This window comes from Dermacentor variabilis, chromosome 4 (assembly GCF_050947875.1).
Source record: "Dermacentor variabilis isolate Ectoservices chromosome 4, ASM5094787v1, whole genome shotgun sequence".
Lineage (NCBI taxonomy): Eukaryota > Metazoa > Arthropoda > Arachnida > Ixodida > Ixodidae > Dermacentor > Dermacentor variabilis.
The window spans coordinates 212,753,208-212,778,407 of NC_134571.1; the positions used below are offsets into that span (position 1 = coordinate 212,753,208).

The 25,200-nt window shown below is 46.9% G+C and overlaps 1 protein-coding gene across 1 annotated transcript in view; it reads left to right on the plus strand.

The window, feature by feature from the left end:
* LOC142578515 (transient receptor potential cation channel subfamily M member-like 2) overlaps positions 1-25,200 on the plus strand; it is a 442,858-nt gene that overhangs the window by 92,146 nt on the left and 325,512 nt on the right. The window contains exon 5 of the mRNA XM_075687892.1: positions 13,613-13,644. Coding sequence (XP_075544007.1) covers positions 13,613-13,644 — 32 coding nt within the window. The remainder of the gene's footprint in view (positions 1-13,612; positions 13,645-25,200) is intronic.

Consider the following 25,200-nt stretch of genomic DNA (forward strand, 5'->3'; position numbering starts at 1 on the left):
ATGCAACAATACTGATACCAATGCATCCACACTAAATCCACTAATTTCTAATCATCTTGGCATATCCAAACCATTTTTGAAATGCTATAGAGACACCCCACAGGGTTACACATGTCGAAACACGTGGCACTAAAGGATGCTCTAACTATCCTACAGTACCAAATATATGGGAAACACACCTGCGCACACGAAAAAAGGAAACGAAGAAAAGAAACCTACCCAATTACAATTTAGAGCCTAACAAAATCTGCAAATTAATATAGAGAAATAAGCCCATAGCCGCCACAGAGATCTGGAAATACATATCTGTCCGCCACCAACATACCTGAACAGTTTCAAGATGATAGAGAGTGCCACTTGCGAAGCCTCCCTCCCCCCATCGCGCACATTGTTTATTCAAAAAAGAAAATGGCCAGCGGCCTTAGGGTGGGGCACGTGCAAAATCCCTGAAAAGACAAGTTTGAAGACGTTCCTTATTTCTGCAAGTCCAATCGCAACAATAAAAGCTATAATATAGCCCTATCATTATAATATTTGACATGAAAGCTACGACCATGAGCTACGGCTACGTTGGAAATCCGGCGCAATCGTGGCAGGCGCAATCGCGTGCCATTTGAACTATTTCTGGAGCTTCTTCGGCAAATTATGCGTGTGCATTTGATTTTATTTTAATCAAAAATTGCAATACTTCAAGTACCAAGATATAAACTTGTTTTTAGTACAAGGATATATACCACCGGTATTTTTTTTGGTGGCGCTAGTGTAATATTAATGGAAGCTGGCGCTTCAATGCCCACTGTGTTTCCAGCGCTGCATGGTGCCTTTGGGAGGGCCTAATTACAAAAGAAAAGGGCAGAAAATTAAAGTGTTAATGATGCAATCTCGCAGCGAATATAAACGGTGAACAGTTCATGTTTACTGCAGAAAAAGCGCATTGACGGCGCATCAGCAAGTCGCCGGAACTGGCCATACAAGCATTGATTATGCAGCTTCTATTCCAGAGGAGATGGTCTGCTAGAGTAAAGGGATGCGCATTGTTCATTTTCCTAAAGACCATGTCCACTGTCAAACATTCAGTGCCAACGAAAGTTCCGGTACAAGTTCAGTTACACTGCATGACTACCGATGGTGTACAGCGAACCGGCTTGCCCGTGCTTGCATTGCAACTTCCGGCACCGCAAAAATGAGCATATTTTCTTTCTGAGAAATCATTGCGAGGAAAGGACGCAGCAACAACGGTAACAGAAAATTGTGGCTTGGGAGCGTCAGTGGTTCATTCGGAAGTGCCGACGACTACAAATTTGAAGTGAACCGTAGAAGGCCTAGCGACCATATCGCTGGCGAGCGATCAGCAACGCTGAAAGTGTCGGCGATGCCAGAGCCGCGAACACTCCTCTGTCGCTGAATGGCTCCGGCGCTGGGCCGCAAGGTGATTTAGCAAGGAGATTCTCTTTGCGACAGAGAGCTCTTACAGTTTGCCAGCAACACCGCTATCAACCGGTGGTCCGCGCACTGCTAACGGCCTAGGGCGCGTTGCCTTGTCGCTAACTTGACGCGCCTTCAATGCCGGTGCCGTTGACACTATAAGTGGTTCCAAGGAAATTCCCTCTCCTATCGAAGGAACTGCCTTTGGTTGAGTCTGGAATATGGAGAGACGGAGCAAGTGATCGCTTACTTGAGTTTGGACGGCGTTTACGGCTTCTCCACGAGTAAATGGTATTTCGCTGCAACACTGAACCGTCGTTGTCAGCTATCGTTTTCTCACCATAGAAAACAATGTACATATGCAATCCTTGCGCTTATCGAGTTATTTTGCATAAGAAAGCTCTTACAGTTGGTCCATATTTTTGAAACCGTACCTCAACACATTTGATGGTATTTGCTTGCGTCGGCGTCGTTCCTCGGCGTAACCGAGCAAACTAGCACAACGAAAGATGAAAGCGAACACGGAGCGCAGCGGAAAATGAAAGAAGAGCGCGCATGGAGGAAACTGGAGGAGCGGATTGAAAACGGCCTGCGCATTCGTTGAGTGGCCGACGGCCGCGGCATCCGCCGCCACACTCTTAAACAAATGTACACGCTTTGGTGTGAATATTTTCCCCAGAAAAATACTCGTCATCTCTCTTGCTTGCTTTTCCTCTAGTGAAAACGCTGCGCTCGCTACTTTCTTGTCCAGAATGCTGTGTCATGCTGATAACGCGCATGCCATTCGTGACTTGGGAAGTACCGGGCTCGCATCGTTAAAGAAAGGGAATGCGGAGAAGACATATGACGATTATTGTTGTATGACAAGATACGACCCGAAGGGTGGAATTTTGCTATAGAGTGCACCTGGGCGATCTCATCTGCATTTCTTAAGATGGGCGGGGGGGGGGTGCAGGTTGCCGTGAGGTGGACAGGGCTACGTACATCGGCGGCGTCGGGTGAGGTCAGTCCCCGGTACCAGCGTGTGGCGGTGGCGAGCAGTTACGGCTTGATATGACGGTCCTTAGGTGTTCTGGCCGCTGACACTGGTGGCAGAATTTCGCCGCAAAGAAGGGCCGCTCTCGTTCTTCGTTGAAGGAAACCGTGAGAAGAAAAGCATAGTGCCGCGCAAGACGGGCTGAGCGGCGGCCATGGCTACGATATGGCACCAGAGTGGCGCGCGTCGTCTGTATGGAAATAAAGCAGCGTTCTCTGCTTAATAGAAACTGTGTATTTGTATAATACAAAATACATAGACGTGAAATGAAATAGCATGTTGAGAAGAAATAGAAATGAGAAGAAATAGAGCAGCGCTCAGGGACTATTTTAAGGACTACCTTAAGGCACTTCCTTAATCGTCGACACCTAAATTCGTCCATTCGGTGATCGCAGCCTTTTCACTGTATTCCATATTCATACTTGAGAGAAACGACAAAGAAAGACAGGGCAAACTGGCTAATGTTACAGTTTCGTACAATTTAAAAAAAGAACGTGATCCCTGCGGCCCCACGTTCGTTTAGGATTTGCTGCACTTGGTCTCTTAGAGCATTGAGGGCCGTTTTTCAAGAGCGCCCCGTGGGCAGTGCTGATTCCCGATGCTGTAGCAGATTTACCCACTTCCATGCACTTCATGTGTGGTGGCTATAGTTCCCCACTTTTCTTCACCATGACTTAAAAATGACCCTGTGTTCAGTAGAAGGGTTCTCCTTCGCGCGTTGTCCTGCGTATACAGGGAAGAGTGTGTGTACATAGGGAAGACAAAATACGTGTTCGATGATATAGGAATACGTGTTCAAGGAAGTGCAATCGAATGTGTATGTGGAATTGTGCTATTGTCAGTAAAGACCAAGCGCTGAAGCATTTTTAAAGCTACTATTCAAGAACCTCGCCTGCAGCTTTAGCGGTTTCGAACGAGTGCGGAGCTATTTCAGAGTTTTAAACTAATCAGTAGTTTTATTCGTATATTTGTTCCAGCGAAATATCGTTTGAATCAAATAAATAATAAGTTTCAACATCCAGAAGCAAATAGGCTAACTATGAGAGATGCTGCAATGGCGCATTCCTGAATACTATTTGCACTACTTGAGAGTCGTTAATGTGGCCTAAACCTATTTACACGAACGTTTTCGTTTCCGACTTCATCAGAGCGCGCCCGATATGACCGATAAACGACAATATCGTCAGTAACACACAGCGATAACCACTGAGCCATCACGGCGGGTAAGAACTCCGTTTCGAAGAAGGATGTTCCAGTGGCTGTTCAATTTACAGCTCCCATCTAAATAAGTTTTGTTGTCGTTCGCCTATCCTAAAGCTTAATAATATATGATTATACAGTTGTCGCCATAGCTGGCTATATTCCGTATATTTCAGGAACAAAGGAACATACGTGTCCTTAGCATGAGTCTGGTGAGAGTCAAGATGGCGTCAGCGCGAAGAAACCGAGACTAAGGATGAGGAACACGAAGAAACACAGACGAGCGCTGTGAAAAATACTCGCATGGGGCCATTCTCTGCCTTCTACGCAGATTTCTTTAAAGAATCTAGATTGTAATTCGCCAACATGGCAACGCCAACCTTTTCCGTTTTTTTTTTTTGGGGGGGGGGCGGGGGGATAAAAGCTATACCACTGAAATTGTTCAGAATGGTCTCTGCTGCCTTTGTTCCAAAAAGGCCTTCGAGCATCAGGATGAAACCGCCTTCTTTTTCTGCCTGCAATAACTTTAGGCTTCTTTCTCGTAAGCATTCCGCTATCTCTGAAAAGCGGGGCTTAGAAGGAGGTTTTTCACTTACTGTGCGCCTCTGAACTGGACAGAGAATGAGTTGCTAGCAATGGAATCGACTGTTTGCTGCGCTAAATTTCGCTCAAATAGAAAACGCGGCAACCTTGGAACCTCTCAGATTCAGCACCCGAGCATGGTGCAACACGTAGGTGACGAAAAACTCTGCAAGCGCCGGCACAGAAACCTTGATCACTTATTTTGCGCAGAGTTCATTTGCAGCTCGTTGCGCTGATTTCTCCGAGAGGTTGCGGTCATAATCATGTCGTGTGATGGCAGTCCCAAATAATTTTCGTTGTTATTTTTTCGGGCACCGTATCATAAGAGTAGCGGAAGCACTATATTATTGCATCTTTGGTCATTTTTTCTGAGTGAATAACCTGAGTGAAATCGCGCTAGCGGAGCTTTTCCTAAAAGCGTCCTTGACCCATAAGCGGTGTCCACTGCTGCTTTAGGCCACCATGATTTATAGTTCGCAATGAAGAAAAAAGTGTGCTTGTTGATCATCTCTGAAGCAGAAATACCTCCTCTATTAGGGGTGGACTCTACTTATTCGCCACCGGAAATGAGGTCGGGCTAAACGTGGGCCCTATACCGTAAAGCTGTTGCAACATGTTTTTATTCCAACCCCTTGACGTCAAATTTACCTAACTACCGACGCAAGCATCAGGTGTGACCCGCAGTGGGGCCTGAACAATACAATCAAACGCTGTCCTGGTTTATAGGAGGTCACACTTGTTTTCTTTCAAAAGGAATAATATTGCCTACTTTGAGCGGTTGCTCTTATCAAATTGGCCCGCAATAGGCGAAGAGCACAGTCATGTCGCGAATGTTTCGATGGGGCCGAGCCACTGCACTGAATATAGATAACCGGATGAACGTGATAGTGCTGGCGTCTGCGATTGAACCGCTTCCCCTTATTTAGCTTGCGGTGGCTCATCGAAAACTAGGCGGTATGCAACAGAAGGTTAAGAAAACCACAAAAGCGAATCCTCAGAAAAAGAAGGAGAGCTGGCAGAGCGATGTCGTAAACTTGCCGAAATGGCTCGATAAAGTTATACGGCCACGCAAAAAAATTTACTATAGCCATGCTATAAGAAATAGGTAGGGTATCGCCGGAGTAAAGGGGCCGATTTACTCGTCAAAGCATAGTTTTACTGAACTCTTAAGCAAATATACACCCTTTGGGGTGTATATTTGCCACACGAGGATAATCGTCATCTGTCGTGCTTGCGCTTCCTTTTTTGAAAACGCTGCACTCGCTACTTTCCTGTCGATAAAGCACTGTAATGCTGATGATGCGCTTGGCGTTCGTGAGTTGGAAGTACCCGACTCCCAGCGTAAAAGAAAGGAAATGCGGACAAGAGAGATCACCATTATTGTTGTGTGGAAAAGTACGACCCAAAAGGTGTAACTCTGCTTAAAAGTTTGTGCCAAATGTTGAGCGGAGTGAAATGCATTGTTCACTTCGTCAGCAATGAGAGAATGAAATGTTCTCTTCACTCCGCCTTTCTGAGAGTGTCTAGAATGCCCCTTCTACACTTGCGGCCATAAGGAGCAAAACGTAGGGCCATCTCCTGCTTCAACTGTAGGAGGCTGGACCATAACATGGCGATGCGTCACTCACGCATGTTGAACAAAGAACACGCTGTTTTGCTTCTAAGAGAAAAGGCGGCCACAGTGTAAAGGGGAGCGGAGCTAGCGCTTTACTTTTACACGCGGACTTGCCACACAGCGCGCAAGAGCAACATGGCGGAACAGCAGCAGAGCACCTGCGTTGTCTTGAACTTACTAAAAAGGCATGAGAAATTCATAGTTTAGGCTGAACAAGACTGAGCTATTTTTGCTCATGTATTGAAATGGTGTGATTATATAACTGATTATATGTCTGGTGTAGTGCTTTTAATAATAATATTTGGGGTTTTACGTGCCAAAACTACTTTCTGATTATGAGGCACGCCGTAGTGGAGGACTCCGGAAATTTTGACCACCTGGGGTTCTTTAACGTGCACCTAAATCTAAGCACACGGGTGTTTTCGCATTTCGCCCCCATCGAAATGCGGCCGCCGTGGCCGGGATTCGATCCCGCGACCTCTTGCTCAGCAGCCCAACACCATAGCCACTTAGCAACCACGGCGGGTGTTGTGCTTTTCGAGCACGGTGCGAATGTGAAAGGGTGCTTGTGTGTACGAACTCGGTGAATTGTGAAGCGGCGAGTTATGCATGGGAATCGAAGATAATGGTTATTGTGTCCAATTACAGTTGTAATGGCGTTTTGCATATGCTAACTCTTTTGTTTGCTTTTATGCCTGGTTTTATATCTCGTGTTCTGGTTTTCGGGCATGGAGCGAATGTGAAAGGCTGCTTATGAGTACGAACTCGTGAAATGTCAAGCGCATTTATGGTGCATTTGGTAATATGAGCGGACGCTTCGAGTTATTTCATATAAACAGTCACATCACTCTTCTCCTGGGGGAACAAGCGCAATCTGTGGATTTTGCTACTGCGTGGCAGATGAAAATGTGTTTATCGCTTTAATGTTTTAGCGGAGAAATAAAGTTTCACCATAAAACCTTGCCTTAATTCTGTGTTACCCTTCTTCGGTCATACACAAAAGAAAGAGTTGGTCTAATAAACCAATAACTGCGGTTTAACTCCAACTTTTGCATAACTTCAAGAATGTAAAATGCTAAATTTCAAACTGCAGCAATAGTTGAGTCCGTCAAAAAAAGAGCTGTATTACGCACTTCATAAATGGAAATGAGTTCATGTCTTTTAGTAAGCTGAGATGCAGTCCGCAGTGAAGTGATTCTTGTTAGTCCTGAAATTTTGGTAAGCGTGCCATAAGAAGCCCTTTTGCCCATTCTTATAGGCAAATCCAGTAATATCCATTCAATTGGAGTGCCATAGTTTCATCCCTACTGAGCGTCCTATTTGTAGGCACGTTCTTAAGGTTACGGCTTGAGCAGTGGCACAACCAGAGATGGTGCGGTGGACACACTGGGCACGTGCTTAGAATCTGTAACAAGTGATGTTTGTGACACACCAGACTAATGAGAGACTGATGACATCTGACAATGACCAATATTCTATTTATTAGTAGGAGTATCGTAACATTAGAGCTCAACGAGGATGAACTGTAGCTTATTTGTTTTTTCTTTGAATCTCACAATTGGAGTTAGTTTAGCAGTTGACTATCGTACTCATTACGACGTTTCGCATGCATTTCAATAGGAAGACTGAGAGCTAAGACTTTCATTGAATAAAGGGAAGATCGTCCCGGACCAGGACGAATTTTTCTTCAACTCTGAGTCTTTACTTTCGAGGAATCCGTAGGGGTTTCCTTTGTAGCAATTGCTACGAACGGGTGGATGTCTGATATTCCCTTTATTCATTACTTCTCTCCACCTTGCGGTTTTCCGCAGAACTACTACGTTAAGGGTTTCATTGAATGCAATGACCTTATTTCTTGACTGTCTTGGTGTTTTTAAACCGTCTTCTTGCGTTGACTTCGCCAGACGATCTTTTTCATGCGCTCGCTTTATATAACGCAAGAAGGCAGCTGCAAGTACAAAAAGATGTGAAAGAGCCATCCCATCACGACTCCACGTGGTGCAAAGGAGCGCACTCGAAAGAATCAGAATACATTACCATGCAATTTGCACGAGAAAACTAGAATATGGGTATATAGGTATACCAGTTGACTAAATGTCAACAAAACTTTAAAATATGCCACAATGGAAATTCTCACGTGCTCTAGGCAGTCATCTTAACGTGGTGTATTTCTGTAATGTCTCTGATGGGAAACTCAAGGTAGGAGGAAACACATAGGACGAAGTGTCATTCAAAACTTAGAAATGCTATTAGTTTTGTGAGGAGTGATCGCTTTTTGCCTTGCCTCTCAAGAATTATATCTATGTGAAAAAAAGAATAGTGATAGAATTTCAATGTAGATTTGCTTAGTGACATACTTCCTGTGAGCAGGGTGGCTGTGTTCACTATAAAAAGCAACAGCTCATGCTTGGCTAGTTGCTGACATAATTTAAGAGCTTGTAGATGCAAGGGTGCAAATGCAAGCGACTGTCATTCTGTGCTTTAAATACTCCCATGAAGCAGACAGATGTTCATGTCTTCCCTTTTATCTACTTTTACATCTAATTTTATAAGTATGGCTTCCTCTTCGGTTCTACAAAAGGAAGCAGTGGAGGCAGAGTACCCTTGGTTTGAGAAGTCATTATCGTTTACTTACATGCTCACGAAAACACTTTATTGGAACCGCTCGCGGCACCCGAAGCAGGAGCAAGGACCAAAGCAAATAACTGGGTGCACTATGTTGCGCCCCTTACACCCTAATTAGAAGCCACAGAGTCGCTTGCATTTGAAAAATTATTTTGGTGCGGAAAACAGTGGTTTCTTCTTGTGTGAAAGAGTCATGAGTGTTTCTGGCAGGTCTTTGAGATTTTGATTAGGGTGACTTAATCTAGTTGCCAACCGAGTATGCTACTGGAGGCAGCGGTGTGTTCAATGCAAAGAACTAAAAGCATCTGCGTGGAACACTAAGTTCATTAAGTGGCGGATTTGAACATATTATTTCGGGGCTAAAGTAAGCAAGAAGTATATTTACAGGATATCTACAATAATTGTAGCAGCTGACAAGATGGTAGACAGCGCGTGATGTCCAGCGTTTAAGCTTGGTCCGAAGCGTCTTCTTTTGGCCAAACTTAAAACGACGTCTTCTTCGCCAGCGTTTCACATGCTCCCGGCGCCTGAACAACCGGCTCGGAGCTGCTTAGAAGGCGGTGGAATGATATGACTTAAGGTGCGCGAAATACGGAGTTCATGTTTGGTCAGAAGTGTTTTTTTCGGGCCTAACTTTATATGACGTCGTGATCGTCATTTTGTCAGATGACCCCTGGCGGCTGAAACACGGGGTCGGGGCTGGTTTGGAGGCGGTCGAGTGAAACGACTTAAGACGCGTGACGTGGACCACGTCGGAGCGATGCTCAGCCACGGTTGACTCAAGAGGGGCGATTTCGTACGTCACGTCAGTTACTTGACGCAAGACACGGTAAGGGTCAGAGTAGCGTGAAAGTAACTTCTCCGAGAGGCCAACGCGTCATGACGGCGACCAAAGGAAACCAGGGCACCCGGCTTGTAATGGACGTCATGATGGCGGGCGTCATATAAGCGCCGCTGATTGTCCTGCGGCTCCACAATTCGACGTCGGGCAATATGGCGCGCTTCTTGTGCTTTGAGTATGGCTTTACGGGCGTACTCGAATGGGAAATTTAAACTAGGAGGTAGAACGCTGTCGCAAGGTAGCGCACGGTCGCGGGCCAAACAAGAGGAAGAATGGAGAGAAGCCTGCGGTATCATGGCGACACGAATTATAGGCGAATGTAACGAACGGCAGTACAACATCTCACTCGCGATGGTCAGTGGAGACATACATAGACAGCATTTCAGTAAGGGTTTCTTTGAAACGCTCGGTTAGACCGTTCGTCTGTGGATGCTCAGCAGTAGCAAGTTTGTGCTTAGTCGCGCATGAGGGAACAACGTCATTGACATCTTTAGAAAGAAAGTAGCGGCCTCGATCGGTGAGCAGCTGTCGAGGAGCACCGTGGTGAAGGATGACGTTCTCTATAATGAAGTCGGTGACATGGGTTGCAGAGCTTGTCGGTAGAGCCCGTGTGATTGCATATTAGGTAACGTAGTCTGTTGGTAGAGCATTCCACTTGTTTCCCGAAACAGAGGTAGGAAAAGGGCCTAAAAGGTCAACACCTACACAGAAAAGCGGTTCGGATTGTGCGTCAAGTTGTCCAAGGCGACCAGCAGGGAGTGTGGTCGGGTGTTTGCATCGTTGACAAAAGTCACATGCAGCACTATAACGGCAGAGGTCACGGTATAGACCAGGCTAAAAGAGGCGCATACGAACGCGGTCATAAGTCCGTGACACGCCAAAGTGGCCGGCAGTCGGTACATCATGAAGCTAGGCGAGAATAGTCTGACGCAGATGCTCAGGCACAAGGAAGAGTCGGTCAGGGCCCTCTACGCGCATGTTAGAGCGGTACAATGTGCCATTGTGAAGTTCAAACATGCGAATGGAAGGATCGGGCGTCGTTGAAGTAAGCCGCTGAATAAGGTCTTGTAAGGAGGCGTCCCGACGTTGTTCCGCTCCAATATCGCGAAAAGCAGCCAGAGAAATAAGGGTGACAGGTATGCCGGTCGCAGAAACGTCAGGTGGGTGGACAGGATGGCGCAACAAGAAATCCGCATGTTGATGTCCCGACCGGTTTTGTATAGAACTAAATAGTTGTATTCTTGAAAGCGCAGAGCGCAGCGGCCAAGGCGCCCGGAAGGATCTTTCAGTGACGAAAGCCAACACAGAGATTGGTGATCAGGGATGACTGTGAATTGCCAGCTGCAGAAATAGGGGCGGAATTTACCCACTGTCTAAACGAGAGCCAGACACTCGCATTTGGTGAAAGAATACTTGCCCTCAGCAGGGGAATGAAAGCGGGTGGCGCAGGCAATAACACGTTCTCGCCGTTGTTTAGGGCCAAGATAGCTCCAATACCGTGTCCACTGGCATCGGTACGGATTTCTGCTAGAACTGACCCTTCAAAGTAAGCGAGAATGGGAGGGGAAGCAAGCAGCCCAATAATCTCGGTGAAAGCACCAGCTTGCTCAGGACCCCAAAAGAAGGCGGCATCTTTTATGAGGAGCTGATTAAGAGGGCGCTCAACGTCCGCTAAATTTCGTACAAACCGATGGAAGTAGGAGCAGAGATCCAAGAAGCAGCGAACGTCCTTGGCACATATCGGCAGTGGAAAGTCCACTGCCCATAAGTTATCGTGATCAGGGCGTACACCAGAAGAGTCAAGGAGATGGCCAAGCACAGAAATTTCACGACAACCGAAGTGGCATTCGATAAATTAAGTTGTAGCCCCGCCTGACGGAAAACACATATGATGTAGACAGGCTTCAAGGTGCATCGCAACAGTCGGAGAAAGAACGATCATGTCCAGATAACAGGGGCAGATCGACCACTTGAAACCATGTAGGAGGGCGTCCATCATTCGTTCACTTATGGCCGGGTCATTACATAAACTGAAATGCATAAGTTTGAACTGAATAAGGCCATCGGGAGTAATCAAAGCCGTCGTCTCGCGGTCCATGTGATCGTCGGCAATTCGCCAGTAGCCGAAGCGAAGGTCTATGGAGGAAAAATACTGTGCTCCATGCAGGGAATCTAGGGCATCGTCAATGCCGGCTAGCGGATAGACACCCCTCTTTGTTACCTTGGTGTGTTGTCGACAACCCACGCAAAATCGCCAACTGTTGTCCTTCTTTTCAACTAGTACAACAGGGGATGCCCATGGGCTGCAAGAAGGTTCAATGATGTTACGAGGAGGCATCTTGTGAACTTAATGTGGTATGATGTGTCGCTCAGTAGGCGTGACGCGGAAGGATCGCCGATGGATCGGGCTCGCATCAACGGTTTTTATTCGATGTTTTACGACACGTCTGTCCTAGAGGGCGCTCTCTAAGGTCGAATATATCCCAGCACGAGGCAAGGAGGCAACGTAGTTCTTGAGCACGCTGTGGTGGAAGCTTGGGAGCAATAATTTTCATTATGGCATTCAAGTGTGAAGGCGCAGGAGGTGACACAAGAGTTGGACACGAGGGGCCGTAATGTGGTAGTTTCGGGCAGGCGTGATTTACGCCAAGGATATTCCGCGCGGGAGTACCTCTGTACAAAGTCCAAACATCACAAGTGAAATGCAGGACTTGTCAAAATGGTAATGACGGTGCGAGGAAAAGTGACGGTATGCGAAAGCTGGACTTCGCATTAGAGGATAGGATGTCGTCAACGTCTGGTACAGGTGGAAAGGCTGAAGCACCTAGGTAGGTAACCGCACGATGAGGGAGGCGAAATTGCTCGGTGAAACATTGTCGTCTAATACCACTATTGGGGGAGTCAATAGCAGCAGGTAGAGCGTGTTGCAGAACACCAGCCAAAGCGGATTGTGTAGACAGAATGTTAAGCCTCAGAATTAGGTCGAGATGCCCCCCCCCCTCAGTGTTGTAAAACATAAAACAAAACAGAAATGTGATATCCGGTGATAACCACGTGCGCCGGACACATGCCAATAGCCGCTTGTGTTCCACCGTCTGTGACTCGGACCACAGGCGACGTGGCAGGAGTCAGGACTTTCTTGAGCTACGTGCGCGCCAGCATCAATCGTAGTTGTAACAGGTACAGCATCTACCTTCATTTTGATGAGGATCCGGTGTGTGGGCAAGGACAGAAGAGGATTTTTGAATCGGGTCGTTTTGGCAGCATTACCTCCTGGTGCCGCACCCGTTAGTTTTCCGGAAGTGTCCGCCGAAAGGATCTAGGGAACGGTGATCGACGAGATTGCAGAGATCGGGAGAAGCGGTGATGTGGCGGAGAGCGGCTAGATCGGGTGCGCAAAGAAGTGTCGCCAGAATTTACTGGCTATGTTTGCGGGCTTGTGGAGGGAAGTGGGGTGCAGGAAGAACGCCGTGGGATAAGCGGTAGGGCCAGGCGCCTGAATGCCATGAAGAGCGGCATTGACGTGAAATATGGCCGATGCCCCCACAAGTGTAGCATATAGGCCTGTAGTCTGGAGTGCGCGATTCGGCAGGGTTGCAGTACCACGTAGGAGCATTAAGGTTGCGGTTGCGTATGGTACTGCTGGACGGAGTGTGGTCAGATTGATTAATTGAGCAGACGTTGGTCAAGACAACGTTGGCCAATTCCTGGCTCACGATGGACTGGATCAGTGAGACGGTCGCCTGGCAATTGTCACTGTCATGGGTTGAGGTCGTAAGAGCAGTTGCGGCTTCTATTTCACATCGGATGATCTATACTATGTCATCAGAGCGATAGGACGTGTGCGGACTGTGCAGGTCTGCGCAGGTGGACGTAGCAGCATGTTGGGAAGGCGGGAAAATGAGTGGGCAGTGCGGCGGCTCTTGGCTTCTTCAAGCCGCCGTCATTCGGAAGCAATGGCTTTCACAGTGGAAAAATTCTTGAACACGAGGACGAGGAAGGCGTCATCTGCTATGCCCTTAAGGACATGTGCCACTTTATCAGGTTCGGACATCATTGGATCTCCTTTGCGGCACAGAGCGAGCACGTGCTGGGTGTACCTGGGGTAGGATTCAGTTCACGTCAAGACACGTGAAGCAGGGTCTTTTTTGGGCGGCGCGCTGTCGTTCAGCAGGCTAGCCAAACAAATCCTGCAGTTTCTGTTTACAAATCTCTCAGCTAGTAAGTTCCTTCTCGTGGGTCTGAAACTAGACGTGTGCGCTTCCAGGGAGGTAAACTATCAAATTAGCGAGCGTGATGGTGGGGTCCCTGTGGTTGGTGGTGCTCATCCGCTCATATAGTTGAAGCCAGTCTTCAAAATCAATGTCGTCTGTGCCAGAAAAGCTTCCTTGGACGTGCGGTTGTGCTAGAATGACGGCGGGCGTGGGTGCCGACATGGCCGAAGTATTCTCGCCTTGAACTGGCATGTTAGATGCAGCCAAGGAGCGCCCGCTACGCAAATCCGTCTTGATATTGATCCCACAATATCAATCAGAGGCGTATTTACAGCATATTTACAGTAAGTATAGCAGCTGAGAAGATGGCAGATGGCGCGCGAATTCCAGAGCATCCTCTTCTTCGGACCAAGCTTAACGTATTTTTCATCAGCATGTCACAACATAGTGTTAATCAAGCAAAAGCCCCTTCGTTTATTGGCTTTTGCAGACATAATTTTCATAAGGCAAAATGAAATAGGGCATTTGTGCACGTAGTAAATTTCTGGAATTAATATGGAGTACACAGTCAGCCACCGTATTATTCTTCCAAGACGCATATGCACCAGTTTTGAGATAAAGGTAAGATTGTGTAAAGTACGATAATTCTTCTTACTTACCTTAATTCTTCTGCATACCTTAACCACTTCAGTCGGAAAAAAGCTTTCGTTTCGGGTAGTTGGTTCATTGTGCAAGTAAATGCATAGCCGCATGCAAAATACACGTGAATTGAAGGGATATGTAAATCAGGATGGTGCCTATCCCAATTTGTGCTTTGCTTCTTTGTCTTTTTCGTGCACTGCCCTGCCTGTGCTCATGCTTATGTCGCCTTTGATTCATCATATCCATCACATTATGCAAGCGGCTCCTCAGAAGTATGGTGTTCGTACCGCAATGCGGAAAGAAATGCTAGCATATATGACAAGAAATTTGACGCACAATATTTTAATGCCAATCCTCCTTGCAGTTTTATACTCAGTTGCTACACACAAGATATTGTGAACATTATATTACCACTTCATCTTCTTCATCTGCATATATTCATCATCATGGCTAGCGTCATCGTCTTCAGCGCGCGACCGGCGCCATAAGTCGTTGAGGCTTAACATATGTCTCACAATTGGTGGAGGCTGCTTTCGATCCCTTGGTCCTCTACGCCTTCGAGTTTCCCTGGAGCTTCGTTCAGGCCATGGCTTGCTCCGCCTTTACGCCAGGATGCCCCAAGAAGGTCCTCCAGGAGCCTCCGGCGTCACCATCTCTGCCCCACCGGCCGTTCCTTCATGGATCGTAAGCACGCTGCAGCGCTATCCCACCATGTTCGCTGGCCTTCGTAGCGACGACGTTGATGACTGGCTGGACAATTATGACCGAGTGAGTGAGTCTAACCGGTAGGATGACATGCACAAGCCTCGCAACGTCGCATTCTACCTCACTGACGTTGCCAGGACTTGGTCACTCAACCACGAGAGCACCTTGCCTGTCTGGGCGGCATTCAAACACCAGCTTTGCCAGATTTTTGGCGCTCCCGGCGTCTGCTCTGAGGTCGCCAAGAAAAAGATTGACGGACGCACGCAACTTCCCGGGGAAATATACACCTCTTATATCGAGGACGTCCTCGCCCTTTGTCGCCCTGTTGTAGCCACCATGACGGAATCTGGTCGTGTCAACACGTCATATACTAAAGGGCATTGCCCACGTCGCGTTGAACCCACTGCCGTTCAAAAATCCAAATACCGTTAATGGTGTGATCGCGACTTGCCAACACCCGGACGCACTGCAGGCCATCCGTTTACAACCTGTCGTCGGTGACGCGCCTCCTTCGTCGGATACCGACCTGCGTATGCTGATCCGGACTCTCATACGCGAAGAGCTCCAAGCATGTGGCCTGCTCAGTCCTCCCGTTCTCCAGCCTCAGCCTTCGGTTGCTGGACTGTGCGACATCATCAAAGAGGAGCTGTCCTCCATGGCCTGCGTTGCGACCTGTGGCCCTCCTTCACCATCCAGCTCGTATGCTTAGGTTGCGACTATGCAGCCAGCGTTCGTTTGGACAGTGCCTCCTACTACTGCTACTGTCCGCAACCATCTGGCGACTCTACCACCCCGTCCGCCTGCCACAGGATTTGGAACTTCCCGGCCTACGCCCCGCCCCATTTGTTATTATTGTGGTATACGCGGTCAAATATCACGTTTTTGCCGAAGGCGACAACAGGACGAACGCCGTGGCTACGATATTTATGTGAGAGGCCCGTTACTTCCTCCGAGTCCTTACCAGCGCCGGTTCTCCCCACGCTCACGTTTTCCACCTCCCGAAGCGCCTCGCAACTACCGTCCAGGGCGCCGCCGCTCGCACTCCCCTCTTCGACGCTCGACATCACCCCTGCAATCGGCCACTCGCACTCCTGACTGCCGATCGGAAAACTAGATGGTGCAGTTTTTAGAGGGAAAGCAGTATGGCTCGCACAGACTACAATTCCTCCAGCGTTCCCGGCCAATACTTTATTCGTGTGTGTAGAAGGTGTACCAGTCCTAGCATTGCTTGATACGGGAGCAGCCATTTCCATTATTCACGCTAGCTTGTGCCCTCGTCTACGCAAAGTTACTACACCTTACAGCGGAGCTCTTCTTCGTGGTGTAAATAATGTTGTGATTCGGCCATCGCCGCAATGCACCGTTAGAGTTTCTATTGACGGGATACGCCACCATATCCAGTTCGCAGTGTTTACTTCCTGTGCTCACATGCTTATACTAGGGTGGGGCTTTCTCTCTTGGGCGTCAGCTTTCATCTAGTGCCACGAACGCCTCGTTAACTTGACAGAGACCGACAATTCCGACGACGTGCACGAACCGCGCCATCGTTTACGAACTGCTAATGATTGTATGGTGCCCCCTGGTCACGAACAACTCCTTGCAGTTAAGCCTGACATCACCGATGGTGACGTTTTAGTTGTACCGTCAGCCCGTCGCTTATCCAAAGGGACTGCTCTGGCACCCAGCCTCGTTTGCTTCACCAACGGCATGGCCAATTTGGCTGTACTCAACACGACCAATGAGCCAGTCCTGCTTTCTAAAGGTGCCGTTCTCATGTGTGTCTTGGACACTCAGCCTTTCTCTGTGCTTACCTCAACTACTGCTGTTTCACAACCACCCACAGCTATAGATCCGGTCCCTGCTTCTGGTCTCGCTAGTACCATCAGCTCCGATCTAACGCCACAGCAGACGGGGGAGTTACTGGCGTTGTTATCCAAGCATAAAGACTCCTTCGACGTCCATTCTCCTCTTCGGGGACAGACTTCTGCGACAGCTCATCGCATACACACAGATGGAACTTCCATCGTGCGACGGCAGTCATATGGCGTTTCTTTTGCTGAACGACAGATCATCGATACCCACGTTGCCGACATGCTGAAACGTACCATAATCCGCCCATCTTCAATCCCTTGGTCGTGACCTGTCGTTTTGGTGCTTAAAAACGGCTCAGTACGATTTTGCGTAGGCTACCGTGCCTTGAACAAAGTAACCCGCAAAGATGTACATCCACTGCTTCAAATCGTTGATGCGTTAAATTCATAACAAGGCGCGGAGTATTTCTCCAGCCTTGATCTACGCTCCGGATACTGGCAAATACCCATGCACGAAGCACACAAGGAGAAAACCACCTTTGCCACACCCGATGAATTTTACGAATTTAACGTAATGCCTTTCGGCCTGTGTAATGCTCCCGCCACATTTTAGCGGATGATTCACAATGTACTACGGGGCCTAAAGTGGAAGACTTGCTTATGCTATCTTGACGACATCATCATATTTTCGTCGACCTTCGATGAGCACTTGCAGTGCCTCGACGACGTCCTGACATGCCTCTCAGCTGCTGGCCTTCAACTGAATACAAAAAAGTGCCACTTCGCGAGAAAAACCATTAATGTGCTCGGACACCTTGTCAGCAAGGAGGGCCTATGACCCGACCCCGACAAGATTACCGCTGTCCTCCGCTTCCCCAGGCCTCAACGCGTCAAAGTCTTGCGTAGCTTGCTTGGCCTAGCTTTGTATTTCCGGCGCTTCATACGTAACTTTGCCACAATTGCAGAGGCCGCTCCATCAACTCCTTCCTTCTGGAGCTCCCTAAGTGTGGTTGGACGAATGCCAAACTGCTTTTGACGCCCTCAAGCGTGCCCTCACGTCCGAACCTGTGCTTTATCATTTCGACAACACCGCACCCACTCTTCTACGTAGTGATGCCAAAGGACACTTTATCGGCGCTGTTCTTCTGCAACGTCAGCAAAAGTCTGAAGAACGTGTTCTTGCATACGTATGTCGCACGCTAACAGCTGTAGAGAAAAAATACACGATTACCGAGCAAGAGTGTCTCGTCGTCGTTTGGTCCGCCCAAAAATTCCGGCCTTATCTGCACGGTCGCCACTTTACGGTCGTTGCTGATCACCACGCCTTCTGCTGGTTGGCGACGCTAAAGAATTTAACGAGACGTCGCGGCCGTTGGATTCTCCGTTTACAAGAATACGACTTCGACGTCACCTACAAGTCTGGAAAGAAACACCAGGATACCGATGCTCTCTCGCGTTGTCCCCTACCACCGTCTTCAAACACTGCTTGCATACCACCTTCCATGAGGGAACCGCAGGGTGCGTCGCATGCGTTCCCTTCGCTCGCAGCTCTCGACCGGCTCCCATCCAGCCATTCTCATACGTTTGCCTCTAGTCGACGTAATGACTCCTACTGCCACTCCGTTATGGAACGTATTCGCGGATCATCCCGCCCATGTTCCGCTCGGCTCCGTCGGCAGTTGAACTTCAAGATCGAAAATTCGATATTATACTGGTACGTGTTTCATCCCGAAGGACACCCGTTGGGTTCCTGTCGTTCCCCGATCACTTCGGGCCCAGATATCGGAGACCTTTCAAGACGATCCCACTGCCGGTCACTTTGGTTTGCATAAAAGCTACGAGCGAATTCGCAGCCGCTTCTCTTGGCCTGGACTTGCAACCACCGTTGCGAAATACGTGGCTTCCTGTTCGCCCCACCAACACCGCAAGCGACTCAGCTCACCTCCGGCAGGACTGCTCCAACCTGTTCTAACACACACACACACACACACGCACGCACACGCACACGCACACGCACACGCACACGCGCACGCGCACACACACACACGCACACACACACACACACACACACACACACACACACACACACACACACACACAAATACTCATATGACCTGAAACAGCAACGTCGGCCAGAATAGGGACAAACGCGTCTGTTGCACTCGAAGCTCGGCTGCATCTGGTGGATGTCCGTCAACGGGCGACGGAGGATCACAGACTGCTTCCTTCTGCCAATGGAGCTAATCGCCCGCTGGCACCCTCTCCAAGACGACCTCGTGCAGCATCCGTTTCTTTGTCTCGATTTTTTGTCTTTTTAAAAGGCTCTTTTCAGAGCCACTCCACTGATGTATCGGCAGCGTTACAAACATTCACGCTACTCCTTCAACCTTCCGTTCGGATCATATTGCTCCGCAATATGGTCCGAACGCATTCACTGCATATTTAGGAACTATACAGCTCTGACGAGGACAATCTCTGAATGTGCTGAAGCTGCGCCCCTTGGCAAGAGACAAGAAGAAGCAATGGCAGGTAAGAAAACGTAGCACTTTCACCCAAAAGGTGAAGCACCAATTGCGATGGCAAGTTTGTAGATGGATATAAAGTAGTTTTATCAGCCGTATAAACTTGAAAACACTCACTTACTAACTAAATTACCAGTTATATAATGTGTAACGCGACTGAACGATGACGTAGAAGAAACAGACACACGGAGACATCGCTGTCTCTCTGTGTTTGTTTCTTGGTACGTCATCTTCCAGTGGCTCTTACACATTCTATTATGGATTCAAACCAACTAGCCAGCTAACGTGTTTTGACTAAATTAAGAAGCACGGTGTCGCGATACGAATACACACAAAGTGCTACGAGCGGCCAGTCGCGCAGCAATTTCGCGTGTATTCATGGTCTTCTGTCACGTTCGGAAAAAAATCTTTTATGTAGCACGTATTGAGCAACAGAAAGCTCTATCTAGAGCTTTTCGTGCCGCTCTATATTTATCTCATTGACACTTTATATCCAATTATAATAACTGAGAAGCTGAATAAATAATTGTGACTAATTATGCAATGAGGCGGAATGAAAAAAAATATCATCTTACTGTCACAAAGCGACGGCGAACAAGCTTGCCCTGCTTCTGTGCAGCTATGTAGCATTTGCATATTTTAAGATTTCCAAGTGCACGATAGTTTGGATACTCTGCATAATGTGTTTGCATCTCATCGTTTCGTGGCTGCGAAAGTGAGTCCACGGGTTAACACAAAAGAGTGTTGAGGATCTTTATCATCAAATATCTACTATGTGTGCTCGTCAAATCTATCTTGAGAAAGGCGATATTGCCTTTGGAAATTCTACAAGTAGCTTGCTTGCTGATAGCAGGCATTTGAGTATACAGAATGAGCTCAACACATTTAAACACTAGAAAAATTTGTTGTCATATTCAGAACGGGAATCTTCAAACCATGATTTGTTTAGTGGCATTAAGATGCGGCTCGGGGCTACTGAATTTTACGCTCACATGGTGTTCAAGCAATGTGGTAACAGTAGTCTTCGCTTAGAGTACACAGCAAAGGTGTACTCCAAATGAAAAGGCGGCTGTTTGCTGCATTTTCAAGTACTATACCTTGTTCAATTGCGATTATGTTTTCATAGTTTATTAGGTGTTGTATCTAACCTAAACTAACTCAACCTAACCTAAACATCTGAATAGGGAACACAATTTGGCCTCTTTGGTTGATTTTCTGGATTGTACAAGCCTGTTGCAACACAATTCAATTTGAAAACTGCTTGCGCGTTACTGAAAAAATGTCGCTTGAAGCAGTCATAGCGGCCAGTCACACTAGCATGACCTCATTATGTAAATTGTAATTTTGTGCTTTGATCTATAATGTTTTTGAACACAAGGGTTTCTGCCTGTGGTGTGAATGGTTCCTGATATCCAACTGTCATGCAAGAATTCAAAGAATAAACAGAAGCAACATGCTTTTACAACTTTTTCTGCAGAAAAGCTCGCAGCACTTTCACTTGAAAAGTAAAATAACAGTAAATAAGTTCACTGAAGTGGGAAGAGCGCTACAAGTGTCTCATTCGAGCATTGCCAAATGCATAAGCTACGGCAAACTTTTGCCAATATTGTTTGCAATTCATTGCTATATATCATCGCAGAATTTATTGCAGCATTTATTCAGAACGGCCACACCTCTGAGTATGGTGTTGTGCAACAAAGTTGGCATGATTAAGGGGAAAATCATACACTCACCCTTTCGTAGCAATTGCTACAAAGGAATTCCATACGGGTTCCTCAAAACAAAAGGCCTCTTAGTTGAGGAAAAATTCGTGCTGGTCCGGGACATGAACCCGGCACCACCGCCTTTCCGGGGCAGCTGCTCTACCATCTGAGCTAACCAGGCGGCTAGCAGATGGCAGTCCCGGACCAAGACGAATTTTCCTTCAACTACAAGGTATTTTCTTTCGACGAACCCATACGTGTTTCCTTCGTAGCAATTACTACGAACATGCGGATGTCTTATTTTCACTTTAATAATTACTTCTCTTCACTTTGCGGGTTTCCGAACAACTGTATCGTCAAAGTTGGCATTACCCAAAAAGTGTCAGGAAAATACCGCCTAAATTGGTTCTTTTATGAAAAACAATTAGCTCAGATAATTACCCGTTTTTATGCAGCCTGTAGACGCAAGATTTCTTAGACATGGCCATGGCCTTCAGGAAAGAAGCCGAGACCAGAGACTGCCAATGTTCATTCCTGTTCTGGCAAAGATAGGTAAGGCTGAAACTTATGCGTTTTCTAAAGTCAACTCGTCACATCTTGAGCCACTCTATGCTACAAAAAGTTGTTTCTGCAGTATCTGTGCAAAGGTTCCCTGGGGCAAAGGCACAACTCGGCACCACCACATTTCTCCAGCAGTTTTCTACCGTCTTAGCTAACCAGTTGAGTCAAAGATTGCAAGTGGTATGGAATGAACAGCTTCAAGGATAGAACTTCCTCTGGCTCAATGCAGTTTGAATATGTATTGCTTCAGTTATCGCTTACTAAAAGAGTCAGTTTTGCCCGGAAGGCGAAGCATTCATTGCGATAGCAAATTAGTGGAAAGCTGCACGAAGTAGAGATAGTTTTTTATCGGCGGTATCAAGTTGTAAACATAGGCATACTTACGGATGCGGTTCGGAAAGTAATAAATAGCGTCTTAGGTCGTGAAAATAAAAACAATATACCCAAATCGATAACTGATAATAATTGTGAACTTAGCGTTAAAGCGCTGGCTGACCACTTTAATACTCATTTCGTGAAAGCAGGCGTAGCACACAGCCATGACCCCCGACTTGCTTGTTCACTGAATAATAGTGCTGCTAATACTATATTTACGGAACCAACCGATGAACATGAGTTGTTTACAACAATAATGAACTTAAAAAACAGCAAAGCATTAAATATTGATAATTTACAAATCAACCAATAAAATACGTTATGGTACACATGCCCATCACTCGTGCGTTCGTTCACATGTTCAAGTTAGCAATAGAGTCGGCTACTTTCCCAGATCGTGTGAAACAAACTAGAATATCAGACTTATTCAAACACCGTGATGCAAATAAAGTCTCCAATTACCGGCCAATATCTGTACTACCAATTTTTTTTCAAAGCACTACAAAAAATTATTTCTACACGCCTAAAAAATTTCTAGACAAACATACCGTTATAACAAATTCGCAATTTGGCTCTAAAAAGGGAAGATCTACGGAGACAGCTCTTTTATCCTTGAAACAAAATGTTGTGTTAGCCATAGACGATCGGAATTTCGCCCTCGGGATTTTCACTGACTTCTGCAAGGCGTTTCATTGCCTCAATTATGTCGTTCTTATACCTAAACTTTCTATGTATGGAATTCACGGCGGTCTCCTCGCCTTGATGAGGTCATCCTTGAAAAATAGGACTCAATGTGTATGTATCGATAATGTCCAATCTTCGGTCTTGTTAATTAAAAACGGGGTGCCACCAGGAAGTGTTCTGGGTCCACTATTATTTAACCTATACGTTATGCGCTATACGTCATTATACGTTGTACATTATACGTACAACGTTGTACGTTGTACGTATAACGTATACGTTGTACGTTGCGTACGTTGTACGCAGATGATAGCACTTTAGTCTTTACTGGAAAAGATGCGAACGAACTAATTATTAGGTGTAATGCGCTGCTACGTAATCTGTCTGTTTGGTCACAGTTAAATGGAATCAGAATGAACCCTGTTAAGAGGAAAGCAGTTCTTTTTAGAGCAAGAAATAGAATTTTTGAAATTTAACATTCAATAACTTATTTCGATAAAAATATTCAGCTAGTTAACCAACATAAGATATTTGATATAACGTTTTCCTGTCATCTAAATTTGGATGCTCATTTTAATCAACTTCGCAGTAAATTTTGCGCAGTAGCCGCGATGCTGGCTCGCTATTGAGCTCTCATGCCGGTGAAAACCAAGTTACAAATGTATCGTGCATTGTTTACCCCCCAATGTAATTATTGTAGTTTAGTATGGGGGACCCATACACAAACATGAATAAAATAATTACATTACAAAAGGCGCTCCTCCGACACATTGCCAATACCGATCCCTTATCGTCGACAAATACTTTGTCAGAGAAGTACCAAGTTATATGGGTAGACCACTATTACAAATATTGCGTTTTACATATGTATTATTTTTCAAAAAATGATTTAAAGAATTGGCTTGCATCCATAGCGGCCTTGCAGCGCCATAAAATACAAATACATCTAAGAAACCCTGATCCTTGGTATATACCACGTTTTCGCACTGAATACAAATTACAATCTATTAAACACAATTTACCAAAAATCCTTAATATTTACGCGGACACTTCTAATTTTTTTTTTCGCAGGGAATTGAAGATGTGGTTTGTTCACATGTAAACATATATATTTCATGTATAATGATTCTAGTTGTGTGGTGCCCCTTGATGATTTTTTCTTAGTCTTATCAAATATCCTTGAATGTTGTTTGTTTCTGCATCGCAAGACAATTATCCTGTCGGTAGGCTCATATTGAAAATGTTACAATTTTTTTATTTTTGATGTTATATGTTTGATGTTATAAAGTTATCTCTGTTATCGCCCTGCCATGCGCAACGCCTCTTGGGTCCAGTCAAGCTGCTTATGGCAGCTTTGAGCCCCGGAAGACGTTTTTGGTGTGTACTAGAAGAATTCATAAAGTTGAAGTTGAAGTAGAAATTAAGAGGCATGGTATCACGCGCGCACAAGCAACCATAGCGCACCTCACTCGATGACCGCGGAAATTCGCTGCCAGAACGCTGGACTAAGGAAGCGTGGAGGCATTAGCGAGTGAACTGACCTTTGTGAGGCATTTCGCATCAACACGAACTAAGCCGCGAATACGGAGTGCACGGCGCACTGTGTCCCCATCGCAGATAGCTTTCAAGATACACCGTCCCGGGCCGCCCGGTCTAGAGTGCACCCCGCGTCTCTACCCACCCGCCCGTTCTTTGCGAGCGACAGGAGACCTAGTGCTCTGTCCCCGGTTTCCTCCCTTGTGCACGCAAGATTGAGCCACGATCACTGGTCCGCCCTCGCGCGCATTCACTCGCATGTACAGCATACGGCGCGTGGCGACGATTTTATCGCCCTTGGACTTTAAACTAAACCTCACGGCGAGGGCGACGTGGACGGTAGAAATTCGCCTGAAGTATCCATATTATAAAGTAGATTTATTGAGGCTCGTGACGACAGCCAGTTTTAGGATGCACCGAGCACACTCCCCCTAGCTCGAGCCTCTGCCGCGCTCTTGATGCCGGAGGTGCTGCTGAATCTGCGCTCACGTTCGTTATTTTCCTCAGTATGACCCCGCCGAAATAAAGGAGCCATGCTGGCGACTAAGATTTCTGCAAGGACGGTAGAATGGTGATATGGCTTGAGAGGCTGAACGCGAACAACTTCGCGGTTCCGACGTCGCATTTTGGACGGCGGCGTTAGCGGCTCAACCAGGTAATTAACGGGTGATGTTCTCTCGAAAACGCCGTACGATCCGTCGTACTTTGGAAGGAGTTTTGAAGCGAGCCCAGGCGTGCGTTGTCGCACTAACCAGACGCGGGCGCCCGGGAGAAAGGTTGGAGTCGATTGTGGGCGTCATGAATGGCTTTTCGACGCTTCTGGTCATCCGAGGTGAATCGGCGGGCCAGCTGTCGGCATTCTTCGGCGTGTCTGGCGGCTTCCGAGATCGGCAGGGATTCGGATAGATCCGGTCGGTAGGGCAGAAGGGTGTCGATTGTGTGCGAAGGATGACGGTCATAAAGAAGGTAGAAGGGTGAGAATCCGATGGTGGCCTGAGTCGCGGTGTTGTTGGCGTAGGTGACAAACGGAAGAACTAGGTCCCAATTAGAGCGATCAGGTGAGACATACATGGCGAGAATGTCACCAAGAGTTCGAAGAAAGCGCTCTGTGGTACTGTTAGTCTGT